This window comes from Rhincodon typus, chromosome 7, assembly GCF_021869965.1.
Source record: "Rhincodon typus isolate 14 chromosome 7, sRhiTyp1.1, whole genome shotgun sequence".
Lineage (NCBI taxonomy): Eukaryota > Metazoa > Chordata > Chondrichthyes > Orectolobiformes > Rhincodontidae > Rhincodon > Rhincodon typus.
Window position 1 is genome coordinate 71,864,511 of NC_063338.1, and position 14,742 is coordinate 71,879,252.

The 14,742-nt window shown below is 40.3% G+C and overlaps 1 protein-coding gene across 1 annotated transcript in view; it reads right to left on the minus strand.

The window, feature by feature from the left end:
* The window catches only part of LOC109911043 (low-density lipoprotein receptor-related protein 1-like), a 1,753,343-nt gene that overhangs the window by 948,035 nt on the left and 790,566 nt on the right, over window positions 1-14,742 (minus strand). The window contains exon 8 of the mRNA XM_048599379.1: window positions 9,575-9,797. Within this exon, the coding sequence (XP_048455336.1) occupies window positions 9,575-9,797 (223 nt within the window). The remainder of the gene's footprint in view (window positions 1-9,574; window positions 9,798-14,742) is intronic.

Sequence of the window (14,742 nt, forward strand, 5' to 3'; positions counted from 1 at the left end):
GGGGTGGGTGGGTCTGGGTGGGATGCTCTTCGGAGGGTTGATGTGGGCACGATGGGCCAATTGGCCTATTCCTGCCCTGTAGGGATTCTATGCTTCTACGATTACAGCCACAGCATGTCAGTACCTAAGCTAAAATGAAACGACCTTCTCTTTGCTTTGCTCTTGCTTTTCTCTATTTCTCTGTTTTCTCTCCCTAGATGCTGCCAGACCTGCTGAGCTTTTCTAACAACTTCTGTTTTTGTTCCCAATTGAGAATAAATGGGCAAAGAAAAGCCTGGTAAAATAGCTGAGATATAAAACTATAAATTATTATTTGACATTAAACAAGTGACCTTCCATAAAAACATGAGATAGTAGGAACTGCAGATGCTGGAGAATCCGAGACAACAAGGTGCAGGGCTGGATGAACACAGCAGGCCAAGCAGCATCATAGGAGCAGAGAGGCTGACGTTTCGGGCCTAGACCCTTCATCAGAAAAGGGGGAGGGGAAGGGGGTTTTGAAATAAATAGGGAGAGAGTGGGAGGCGGATAGAAGAGGGATAGAGGAGAGGATAGGTGGAGAGGAAACAAACAAAACCCCCTTCCCCTCCCCCTTTTCTGATGAAGGGTCTAGGCCCGAAACGTCAGCCTCTCTGCTCCTATGATGCTGCTTGGCCTGCTGTGTTCATCCAGCCCTGCACCTTGTTGTCTCTTCCATAAAAACATATTTGATTCATACATTGTAAAATCTTCTGCTTATAGAGTATAGTGTACTAATAACAAAGAGTTTTATGGCTGCTTCATTATCATTTAAATTTGGATAATGGGAGAATGGCATGCAGCCTTTTAATCCATTTTTCATGTTTTTATTTTAATCATTCATGTGATGCCAGCTTTAGCAACATTTATTGTTCATCCCTAAGTGCCCAGTTAAGAGGGAAGTTATTAGTCAACTATATTACTGTGGTTCTGGAGTCACATGTAGGCCAGACCAGGTAAGGATGGCAGCTTCCTTCCCTAAAGGACATTAGTGAACAAGATGGGTTTTCCCCGACAATCAGAAATTGTCATCACTCGACTCTTAATTCAAATTATTGAATTCAAATTCCACCAACTACCATGTCAAGATTGAAACCCAGGTTCCCAGAACATTCCCAGGCCTCACCTACCATCCCACCAGCATCCAACATCCAGAAGATCATCAGACGCCATTTCCGCCACCTTTAGCAAGATGCCACCACCAGACACATATTTCCCTCCCCTCCCTTGTCTGCCTTCCGCAGGGACAGTTCCCTCTGGGACACCCTGGTCCACACTTCGTTCACCCCCAACACCTCCCCACAGCCCTACGGCACCTTCCCCTGTAACGGGCGAAGGTGCAACACCTGCTCCATTTACCTCCTCCCTCCCCACTATCCAAGGGCCCAAACATACCTTCCAGGTGAAGCAACACTTCACCTGCACTTCCCAGAATCTAGCCTACTGCATTCACTGCTCACAATGTGGTCTCCTCTACATTGGGGAAATGAAGCGTAGACTTGGCAACTGCTTCGCAGAACATCTACGTTCTGCTCACAAAAAAGACTCTGAACTACCTGTTGCCTGCCACTTCAACGCACCACACCACCCTGCTCCCTGGCCGACATCTCTGTCTCTGGCTTGCTGCAGTGTTCCAGTGTAGCCCAACGCAAGCTGGAGGAACCACACCTCATTTTCTACTTGAGGACCCTACAGCCCTCCGGACTCAATATTGAGTTCAATAATTTTAGGGCCTAAACTCTCCCATGTCCCAGCATCCCACCCCACACACCAGGCCTTGTTACTACATAGCCTGCCATTACACACCCCCTGTTGCTAATCACTAACAGCCCTCATTAACACCCTCCCAGCCTGATCGTTAGCAACTCCTTTGTCTGTCCAACTGTCTTTCTCTCTCTTTGGGCTCTATCCTATCGTTTACTCCCAACCCCACCCACCTCCTTATTTTCTGCACATAAACTGATGTTTTCCCAGCTTTACCACCAGTTCTGAGGAAAGGTCACCAGACCCGAAAGGTTAACTCTGTTTTATCCTTCACAGATGCTGCCAGACCTGCTGAGCTTTTCCAGCAACTTTGTTTTTGTTCCTGATTTACAGCATCCGCAGTTCTTTTGGTTTTTATTTTCCCAGAACATTTCTTCAGTCTCTGGATTAATAGCCCAGTAATAATACCACTAGGCCATTTTCTAACCTGCTGACAGGTTATGATGGTATATAAACTTGTATTGTAAATAGCATAGGGCTGCATTTTGAGACAACGCTGAAGGGTTGTTCCTTGATACAATCCCACTCCAGTTATTTTCCAAGAAGTGGGATGGAAGGGAGCAACACGCACGCTTGCCAACATGCAGCGAGTAGCTACTTAGGCAAATTAAGGGCCACTTAAATCCAATTGAAGAAGATTAACTGTGATATTCAAATCAGCCTGCAGGTTCCGAGAAGGCTTCACTGATGCAGTGGTCGTGCTCCTACTCTTCCAGAAGATCAGGTTTCAAGCCCCGCCTATTCCAGAGGTGTGTTGTAGAATCATACAAGTTGGGGCTTGCAGGACTCCAGAAGCTGCAGTTCCCTGATCAGTGTGATACATTTGCAGATCATATAAAAGACACAGTGTGGCAACTGGAAATCAAAGCCTAACTAATACTAGTTTATTCCGGTATAAATGCATTAATACAAAAATGGCCACAGAAGAGGACAATTACAGTCCTCCCTCCTTAATGAATCTATTATACAACATTCAACATTTAATATGATGTATATTTATTTCATGCATTTCATTTATTTACAAATCAAACTTCACCACTCGTTCCCCATTCCTAAGAGCATTTGCTCTTTCCTCACTCAAAATTTCAGAATTTAGTTAAGGACCTTGGCCTGCTTGATTCCAAAGAGAAGTTTTGCCAACAGGGACTGATTTTGCTCCTAACCTACAGTTGAATTCTCCATTTCATCAGTCATATTTGTCAGATATTAACTTGGATCCAAACTGCTATCAATAGTTGGATTACATTTTGGCACTCTACTCAAAAAAACAACTATCCAATTTATCAGGCTCATTTGATTCTTTCGAACTTGCTCTTTCTTCATGAGCTTCTAAAAGTAAAACTTGATCTGAATGTACCAATCTAAAATTTCCATGGCCGAGGATATTGTCTAAATACTCACAATGGCCGTATATTTTCATGACTCTTTCTGGTAGCTACATCAACCACTTGTTATTTTCTTTAACCTAAATCTTCTGGCTCAATTTCAGACTTCTCTCTTTCACTCTACCCTATATCATGATATCTACTTGGATGTTATTTATTCTATCGTGTTAAATATGGTTTCAGTCTTGAAAAGTTTATTCTAGACTGTCTTTTAAGAGACAGTTCAAGTAGTGGTCTTCCAATCGTACTTACACATAAAACAAAACAAAAATTACTAGTTTGTGATCCAATGACTTCAGACATTTGTGCCAATTTCTGTCTAATATTTGATTCACAACAGGATATTTAATAATGGGTACTGAGCACTCTGCTGCATCACTTGTCGCAGAATGTTACAGCTGTGTTACCTGATTTATTCACATAAAAATTTGAAAACTCTTCAGAACCAAACTGAGATCTGTAATCTGACTTATTTTCTTCTTGGAATTCATAAACAGCAATCAAGCTACACAAAATATCTTAGGTTTTTCTAGTGTCTGCATAATTTATTGTGAAGCAATCAAAATACTTGGAATTTCTATCTATTACAGTTGTTGTGCTTCAAATTCTCCAAAAGCTATGTGAAGTCTCTACCACATTCTATCAAGTAATTTCCATGGTTGTAAGCAATTGTTCCTTTTCCAGTAGCTTGACACATTCTGCACTGTTTCATGGTTTCTTCTTTGTTCTTATCTAACCCTGGCCAGAAAAAAATAGCTTATTTTGTGGTTTCTTTTGAGTTGGTTAAGCTCATCTCTAAGTGAAGGTAGAAGTTGTGATCTATGTCTTTCAGCAATTGTAACTTTGGGCCCCAACTAACACAACTTTTTCAACCGAGAACTCATTTTTATGCATAGAAAATGGTTGGATTTCTAAATCCAGTATGTGTTAGCAATCCAAATAAAATCAGACAAGTCTGCAGCACCTAAAAAAAGCCCTTTGGTCCTTCGAGTCTGCACCAGACAAAAACAATCATCTACCTATTGTAATTCCATTTTCCAAAACACATGGCCCATTACATCATATGTCTTGGCGTTGCAAGTGCACATCTCAATACTTCTTAAATGATATGTAGGTTTTTGCCTCTGTCTTTCTTACAGACTGTGAATTTGAATTTCCCACCACTCTCTGGGTGAAAAAAGTTTCTTCCCAACCCCTCTAAACACCCTGCAACTCACAATAAATCTATGAACTCTGGCCATTGATCCCTCCACCAAGTGGAAATGTTCCTTCCTGTCAACCCCTTCTATACCCATCATAATTGTATACAAATCAATCATAACCCCACCCCCACAACCACCCAAAGCTCCTTTGCTCCAAGGAAAACTGTCACAGGCTGTCTAATCCCTCTTCATAACAGAAACTTTCCAGACCAGTTAACATTCTCATAAATCTCCTCTGGACCCTGCCCAGTGCAATCACATCCCTCCTATAATGTGGATTCCAAAACTGCACATAATACTCTAGCTACGGCCAAACCAATATTTTATGGAGTCCCAGCATAACCTCCCTGCTCTTCACCTCTATGCCTTCGCTAATAAAGGCAAGTATTCCATATGCCTTCTTGACCACTTCATCTACCTGTCCTGCCACCTTATGGGGCATGCACATCAAGGGTGCTCTGATCCTTGATGATTCACAGGGCCCTATCATTCATCATGTATTCTTTTGCCTTGTTGATCTGGCCCAAGGTCATCACCTCACATGAATCCGGGTCAAATTCCATTTGTCAATGATCAGGCGTTTGAGCAGTCCATATTTCTCTTCTGACAATCTAATTTGTGATTTACTTGTAAACTCTTGCCAACACGAAGTTCATACAAATTGTTCTACAAATATCATCTGCTGTGACTGGCAACTCATCTACATATGAAAAAAATACATTCTCCCTTCTGGATTCTACCTTTGATAAGGATGGTAATCCAAACAACAAATTCATCTTTACAGTGATAATTTGAAATTCTGTACTTAATTTTGTACTTATAAGCAGGCTAAATCAAAACTCATCTCAAAAACTAAGATGGGTACTGAGAACTTTCAATTGAAAATAATTGTCAGTAGTTTATGATCAGTTTCAATTGTGAAACTATCACATAGGACCCATCCACAGGCTCCTTATTTGGACCTGAAATAAATATTTAATCCAAATGACACACTAAACTCTGGATTCCTTGTAAATTTAGTTAATGGTCGTTTGAAAAAAATCTGGGAGCTGAAGACTGACCAAATGGCAGCTTATGAATCTCAACCATGCATGTTCAACAGTTAAATATTACTTCATTTAATCACCTAACTGAATTTGCAGACAGACATCTGCCAAATCCAACTTTAAAATATATGACTTCCTGTCAGTATTGTCAATAGATCCTCTGCATTTTTACATTTCCTTACACGAGCAACTGAATTCAGTAATCTCACCATGGGAGTAGCCAACGTTCAACAGCAGGCAACATTCAACTTTTATGATCGTATTCTCCATTTCAAGTCTTTTCAGCTCTACACCTCTACACCTTGTTATCTCTTTTCAGCTCTTGCTCTATTTTCTCACTTAGGGCATTGGCCACTGGATTAGGTTTGCAGCAAACTGGCCTGGTGTTCCACTGAACATGAATATAAAACGTTGAATTGGATTGTTAGTTTCACAAACTACCCAAAGGATGATAAGGTTGTCTTGCATTGTGAGTTTTACTTCTACGTAAAAAGCTTCTTTAAGTTTAACGGCATCTTTTTAACTAATTCATTCCAAAGCAGGTTTTTTCATTCTTTACTACAATAATCACTAAAAATCTATTTCATTTTTATCTATTTTGGACATGAATGTTGTTTGATCCCAGTCTCTGATTGTATTCATGTGATAAGGATCTGTAAAATCCATCTCTTATCAGTTAAGTATGATTACAATGTCCCACCTGTAGTGAAGATATTATTTTCATGGCCAGATACAATGGTGCCATATTTTTCTCCAGGCCTTTGTTTGTTTGATTAAATTGCAGTTTATACGTTTTTGTTTTGTCTATGGTGAATACAATCCTATTAACTTCATTAGTTGGATGTGTGTGTCATCTGCATGTCCCTTTCCAGGTATATCCTAATTTCAAAGCTAAATTTTCTGGCTTTTCCTGTCAATTGAAATGGAATTTTTAATGGTTAACTCCTTATTTCACATGAGTGTGTATCTTAATTCTTTTTAATACCTATCTGTGCAATACTTAATTTGGTTTCTTTATTTCTCAATCTATCGTAACCAGATATTGTTATAGTATACCTACTTGGGCTCTAGCCAATGTATCTTAGAAAAGTGTCACAGAGATATTAGGAACTGCCGATGCTGGAGAATCTGAGATAACAAGGTGTAGAGCTGGATGAACACAGCAGGCCAAGCAGCATCAGAGGAGCAGGAAAGCTGACATTTTGGGTCTGGACCCTTCTTCAGAAATCTGCCATTTTCTTCCATCATCTTTCTTTCTGTTTATCCCCTTCTGACATGCCTTGGTGAAATGGCCCCTCGTTTTGCAGGTGTAATACTCTGCATTCACAAATGTACAATTCTGTGCCCAATGTTGTCTTTAACACCAGTAACAGAATTTTCTAAAAACCGTCATTGAACCTTTGGACTATTCAGCTGCAGATAATTTAATTCAGCAGATGACAAGCAATTCTTAACTCTGACTTCTCTTGAGTCATGTTCCACCATATCCATGGAAAATACTGTTTGGCAAACTATGTTCAAAGCTCAGTTTGGCAGTGTAAGCACCTTAGTGTGAAGGCATACACTTCTTAACAGCGCGCAAATCTGTCCCATAATGCTCTCTTCTGAAATTCCCCAAAAATTATGACAGATAAACAGACAGCTTTCTCAAAGCAATGAAAAAATCTTTATTATCCTCAGCAGGTAACTCATTCATTGCTCCAAACTGATAGCTTTCTACAATCTCAAATGATCTGTGACTATGCTGTTTTTCCAGCTTACATAAAATGTCTGACAATGGCATTTCTTGGAAAGGGTGAGCAAATTCTTCTTCTTCATACATTCTGGATCTGCTTCACTCAGAAATATCAACAATTTCCTTTACACCACTGCCTGATTAATAGCCGGAATATTAGGAACACTAGAATATTATTTGTAGTGAGAAACATCTTGATCTGCTCCAGATATATAGCCTGTTAATCAAGATTATACTCTCAGTCTCCCAATAATACTTGTTGATGGAAGATATATACTCACAGAATCACTGAAGCCCTACAATGTGGAAGAAGACCGTTCAACTCATCAAGCCCACACCAACCCTCCAAACAGCATCCCTGCATCCCTCCCAGACTCACCTCCCCACACTATCCCTGTAACCCTGCATTTAGTGTGACTAACCCATCTACATTGCACATCCCTGGACACTATGGCAATTTTGCACAGCCAGTCCACCTAACCTGCACATTTTTGGACTGGGGGAGAAAACTGGAGCACATGGAGGAAATCCATGCACCAATGGCAAGAATGTACAAACTCCACACAGACAGTTGCCCAAGGCTGGAATCAAACCCAAGTCCCTGGTACTCTGAGGCAGCAGTGCTAACCACTGAAACATTATGCCGCCCACATATACAAACAAGCTTTCACAAAGACTGGAGTTTTAAAACTATTTTCCAGCAAAACAAAGAGAATTTACATGATGTAGGAGCAAATTACTGCAGATGTTGGAATCTATACTGAAAACAACAAATGCTAGAGATCACAGCGGGTCAGGTAACATCCACGGAGAGAGAGCAAGCTAATGTTTGAAGTCTAGAATTTACAATTCCCCTGCAGGTATGTAGGAAGCTTCTCCAACCTAAATTTGTTTGGGTAGGGTCATCCACACTGCCATCTCAATTCAGGACAGATAAATGACATAGAAGAGTGCAATGACTTCAAATCCCAACTGAAACTGGGGAGTGCTATTACACTCCTCCCTCAATGAATGCATTACACAATGTTCAAAATTACTTACAACTCAGATACGTTTCTTGTGTTTCATTTGTTTACAAAACCAATCTAACTTCTAGTTTCCTACACCTAAGAGGATAACTCTTTCTTTGACCCCAAATTTCAGATCTTGAAGAAAAACCTTGACTAATCTTGGCCTCAGTGTAAGTTTTCTTGATTTTAACAAAGATTGATTTTACCCTGTAAAGTGTCCAATTTATTGGACAGAGGTCAATACAGATCTCCCTTTAGAGGAGATCTCCCCACATGAACAGTGCCCTGTCTGCAAAAACAGCTTTTAATCAAGACTTTGTAAAAGGTCAGAGAGAGAGAGAGAGGCATGTCCTTTCTGGGATTCCCATTCTCTTAGTTATGTGCTAGATATCCTACTTTTCCTTTGAAAATGGAAAGGCTTAGATTAGTCCTCTAATTTTGGAGACCTGCCTTGTGTTCTTGGCTAGACTGTGACACTGCCCTTTGCCCATAAATTAGTGCTCAATGGGAAACAAGACAGACTGTCATTTCCCATATGGTGCAAGCTTCTGACTCCCATTTGAGTCCAACTGTGGAGGTCAGAAGTCTACGGAGAATATTCAGCCCACATAAATAAATACTGAATAAAAAGATACTTGATCAATAATCACTCAAGCTGAGAATGGGCTGAATCCACTGCCAGTAGTGGGACCCCTGATCAATTGCTGAGAACTGGTGAGCCCTCTGCATTGCCAAAACGTGACAACTGACAGGTGACAAGCCGGGAATTGGCCTTTCTCCAGGGTCATAACATCAGGGCAGAGGTCCCAACTACCTCAGATTGGATGGAAGGTCTTTTGACTGCTAGCTTGAATCATGGAGATGTTGTCTGCTGAAACACCTACGCTTCAGGGTCCAGGGCATAGGCCGCAGGTGAGTGATTTTGTGTGGCTGTTTGCAGACAGAAAGCATGTACAAGGAATCAGTGGTATGTGTGTGACTCTCAGCTGGCCCCTGTTCTCATGTCTGATCCTTTGATCAGGCAATAAATACCTTTGAATGTGGGCATCGTCAATCAAACATGTAGTGTTTTTCTTGTTGTGCGTGGTGCATGGCAAGGCCTCTTCCATCACAGTCTTAAAACCAGCAGTGATGGATTGAGTGTGCATTAATTGCCAATTGAAAGTCATCAATTGGTTGTGGAGCAGGAATGACATTCCTTGGGCCCACCATGGGCTTAATTGAGGCATGAAGGCAGCAGGTTCCCAATCAACCATCCTCCCATGTGATTAAATACCTCAACTCAGCACCAAACTCACAAGATAAGGCACAAGTTTCCAACCTTTTTTCCCTTTGCAGAATGAGCATTGGTTTACTTTGACAGTCCTATTAAGAGAGTGTTTGTTCTTTAAAATAAAAGATAATGGGTACTCACATCACGTCCATGAATAATTGTATGTCTACTCCTCCCTTCATAATCCACCACTTCGATGTAATCGAGATAAACATCTGCCCAGTAGACCAATTTGTTTACTAAATCGAGTGTGATGGCGTATGGCTGTTCTATTTTACTGTCCACAATCCTGGATCTGCCTTGTCCATCCATGTCACATCTTTCAATTTTGGCAACATCCCCATAATCAGTGAAGAATAGCTTCCTGTCAACAAAAAAAAACCATGAATGAATTATTAACAGTTCCAGAACATTATATTCTCAAAATCACTCCTGTAAGTTTCATTTTTACTGTGAAATTGGTTTCCACGAAGGGTTGAGTTTACATATTGTAACATTCAAAACGAGTTCAGCATCATGTTTATCTGACTAGACGGCTTCTACGTACTGTTAAATAAGACAATGACTGTAAAACAATGTGCTCACAAGACAAGTTTAACTTCTCCAAAGTTTAATATTGAAAGCACAATAATTTATGTTCAATCTTAATACTTATAACAAACTAATAATGTAGCTGGAGAACTATTTGAATAAAAATTTGGCTATGAACAGATTAGGCCAGAATCCTATTTTTCTTACTTGCTTCAGGCACCTAATGAGGTCAGTAACAAGGACGACAGCAAGGAAAATCAGCTCTACGCAAAATGCAAAATATAGTTACAGCTTAAAATGTAAAAATAAGTTTTATTTATATTCATTAAAAAAAATAAAAACATGACTAGACTGCTTATATTTAATGTAATTAATTGTTCTTCACATTTAATATTTCTAATGGTTTCATTTCAAAATTATTCTACACGTCGATTCGAATAAAAAGAGAACTTGATGTTACTATTCAAATACTTTCAAGGAGCAAAGTTTGCATGATTATTTCCGAAGATATAGTGGTTATTTATCATTGGATTAGATAGGTAGGACAAAGTTAAGGTCAAAGAGGTCACTCGGGTTTGCTGCAACAAAATGGTTATTTAGGTTTTAGAAAGTTAATTGAAGTGAATATGATGCCCCAGTCAAGAAATTGGGTCATATTGAATGTTTCCATGTGTGAGAATTGGCCAGGGAATATTCAAAACAATATAATAAATTATGCCTTCTTTCCCAGTTTGCAGCAAAGAATCTGATTTACAGACTCAATCTTTTCTCTCCTGTTATGTCTCAGTATTCTTGGTGCCCATTAATTTCAATCAGAAAATATTTTCACAAATGCAGTCTTACTGAGATGCAAGTGATCATTACAGACTCGGTCCAAATTGTGCTTTCAGTTTACTTTCACTGCTCTATGTAAAGAAAAGATACAATTTTTTCAAACTTGTTTATGATTAATTATTGATTTTTAATATTGTATTAGGAAATGCAGCATATAAGGGACAAGAAAGCATTGTCATCAAGAATCCATATAGTTACAGTGCATTTGTATTACTATGATTTCTACGGAGTAACTGTATATGTCTTTATCACTGTTTCAGTCTCCACTGGAGACATTGCAGCAATAAAAGTAAATTTGCATTATGTACATGTAAAAATATAACTCACAGCAATTTAATTACAAATGCCATAAATCTCCTGACCATGAAGCCTTTTGCACCTCAAAAATGACGCACAACAAGATAAAGGGCAACGTTTGATTAGCATCATTAGTGTTGTAGGTAACAGTATTACAAAGTGCTGTAGCATAAATATGAGTTTTGTTCTGTAGCAGGATGTACAAGCCTAATTAATCATCTAATTTACATTAATCCACTCATTTGAATGTGTACATACACACTGGAATTAATGCAGTACATTGAAGAAAAAAAGGCTATTCGGGACACAAGCTGAGAGTTGCCATTTTCATCCAGGTCTGATAATAAGCCAAAATGAAGATCCAAGAAAACTGCTCCAAGGTTTTTGGAAATATTAACTCAAAACATTTTGGTTAGTTTTCCACATTAAATTATTTGCAGCAAGTCTTGGTACATTTCTGTGAGTATGACAGTTACATTTTGAAGAAAAGAATGCAATACAGCATTGAAGAAACAAGCATTGTACGTGTCCTCCGACACTTCCGCCATCTGCAATCTGACCCCACCACCAAAGACATTTTTCCCTCCCCACCCTTATCTACTTTCCGGAGGGACCACTCTCTCCGTGACTCCCTTGTCTGCTCCACACTTCCCTCCAGCCCCACTACACCCGGCACTTTTCCCTGCAACCGCAGGAAGTGCTACACTTGCCCCTGCACCTTCCCCCTCACCCCCATCACAGGCCCTAAGAAGACTTTCCACATCAAGCAGATGTTCACCTGCACATCTGCTAATGTGGTATACTGCATCCGCTGTAACCGGTGTGGCCTCCTCTACATCGGGGAAAGCAAGCGGAGGCTGGGGGACCGCTTTGCAAAACACCTACGCTCGGTTTGCACTAAACAACTGCACTTCCCAGTCACGAACCATTTCAACTCCCCCTCCCATTCCTCAGATGACATGTCCATCCTGGGCCTCCTGCAGTGCCACAACGATGCCACCCGAAGGTTGCAGGAACAGCAACTCATATTTGGTTTGGGAACCCTGCAGCCCAATGATATCAATGTGGACTTCACAAGCTTCAAAATCTCCCCTCCCCCTACTGCATCCCAAAACCAGCCCAGCTCGTCCTCGCCTCCCTAACCTGTTCTTCCTCCCACCTATCCCCTCCTCCCACCTCAAGCCGCACCCCCATCTCCTACCTACTAACCTCATCCCGCCCCCTTGACCTGTCCATCCTCCCTGGACTAACCTATCTCCTCCCTAACTCCCTACCTACACTCACCTTTACTGGCTCCATCCCCGCCTCTTTGACCTGTCTGTCTCCTCTCCACCTATCTTCTCCTCTATCCATCTTCTATCCACCTCCCCCTCTCTCCCTATTTATTTCAGAACCCCCTTCCCCACCCCCATTTCTGAAGAAGGGTCTCGGCCCGAAACATCAGCCTTCCTGCTCCTCTGATGCTGCTTGGCCTGCTGTGTTCATCCAGCTCTATACCTTGCTATCTCAGATTCTCCAGCATCTGCAGTTCCTACTATCTCTGAAACAATTGTAATTACTCTTTCCTTTAGCAACATATGGATACTGATCTTTATTCGTTTTGAGGATTTGGAGTCATTGGAAAGGTTGCCAATTATTGCCTATGCCTAGATACTCAGAAGATGGTAGTCAGGCACCATCTTGAACCAAAACAGACTGTGTGTTGAATGTGCTCCCAGGTGCTTTTGCATATAGGGTGCCAGGATTTTGTTTCAGCAAGGACCCCACTATGAAATCTTTGAGTAAGTTGCACAGTCACTGCTAAAATAAGAAACTAACTCTATAGTTTGCATGCTGTATGGCGTTGGACCCATAATTGTAACGCAATAAAAAAGGCTTGAACAATGCTAAACATTCTAGCAACTCCAAAGGAATTATGTACATTTATGCAGAAAGTAAACACAGCATTGAAGCAATTAACATCCTAACAAAGAAAACTTTCAGCACTTGACTGTCCAACAAATGTCCATTTGTCTTTTATTTTCATAACAAAATGAGAAATTATCCTCTTACAAATGCAAACAGCATCTACACATCAGGGGCTATTTTGAACTTACACACAGAGCATAAAACCCATATTTTAGGTCAGGCAGTTACTATAGAAACCAATCTATTTATCTTACTATTAATTTTATTTTAGAGTGATAGAGCACATGTGAAGCAGAATTTTAGATGAGCTGAGTTTCTGATTTGAGTTTCCATTCTCCATTCTAATTTTGCAGTGCAGCAATATTCAATCTCACTGCGTGGCTAAGTTCATGATTAGTCCACCAATGTGCCTTACTCTCAGGGCTCATGAGAACTCATAATTCATTCTGGCCTACACTGTTCATAAAATATGGATCATTTCATACATTTGTGAAAATAAATAAATTCCTAGTGATTATCCTCTTCTTGTATTGGGAGTACAATATTATGGTAACTTTACAAAATATGAAAAATATTGCACTTCACACAGTTACATTGCTGTCAATTGAGTTTTATGATTATGTGTGACATAAAAAATTAAAATGGACGAGAAGATCTATTGACTTAGACACATTTTATGATGATTTTGGAGTAGCAATTTGAGGGGAAAACCAGTGAAGTAGTCAAGTTTCTTTACTTTAGAAGACATGAATATCACAAAATCGGGGTAATTACAGCCTCAATGATCTTTGAAGTGAGAAGTTCTCCTGAGATCCAAGCACCAGCACTGAGGATAATCTTGCTTGAGTCTGTGAGACCTGCAAGGGAATCTGGGAACACCGGCAACATAGTAATGGATGGCACACTTACAGCATGTGTCTGAATAAGGGATCCTGAAGATTCAGCTATTAGTACTTGTGGAAATCCCAGAGACAGTTTACCTATCTATTTTCTAATCAACCTGTCCAGAGATGTTATTACACATCCCTGGAGCAGGTGGGACTTGAACTCAGGTCTCTCAGTCTAGGGATAGAGTCACTACCATTGCACCACAAGAGCACTACAGCTTGTCTATTCTTTCAGTTTTAATCTGAGTCAAGTGCTGGTAGTATTTGTGGGCAGAGGGATACTGCCACTATTCCTCCTTCTTTGACTGATTCAATTTTGTTTCGTTTGATAGAGAACAGCCACTGGCATGTGTTATCAAGACTCTCTTGTCTCAAAAAGATGCAGTTTATTGCAAGAAAGAAACAAGATATGGGTCACATTAATCAGTCAGACTTTATTACTAAGACTTTTGTGAGACATGGCTATTGTTTGAGATCTAGAGTTATTCCCCCGTTTTTCTTTTCTGCACCCACTCATTTATTATTCCACTCAAGACAGTATAACATCATCAGACTGGATAGCGCTTAATGCATTTTCCAACATTAAACCTTCCAGAACTATCACCCTGTACATCTCCTGGCTAGAAGAGGCCTGCAGGTAGCTTCAAGATGGCAAATAGACCCAAAAAGCTGAGATCGCAGTACTAATGAAAAAGTTCCTGCATTGTTTTTGCACCATGTCATTCCACATCAAGTGCAAAACCTTACTGGCACTTTTCTTCAGCTGCTTCTATGTGACCCCTTTAAGGATCACTGTGGATTCAGAAATAACAGACTAATCTTTTAAGAGATAGTAGGAACTGCTGATGCTGG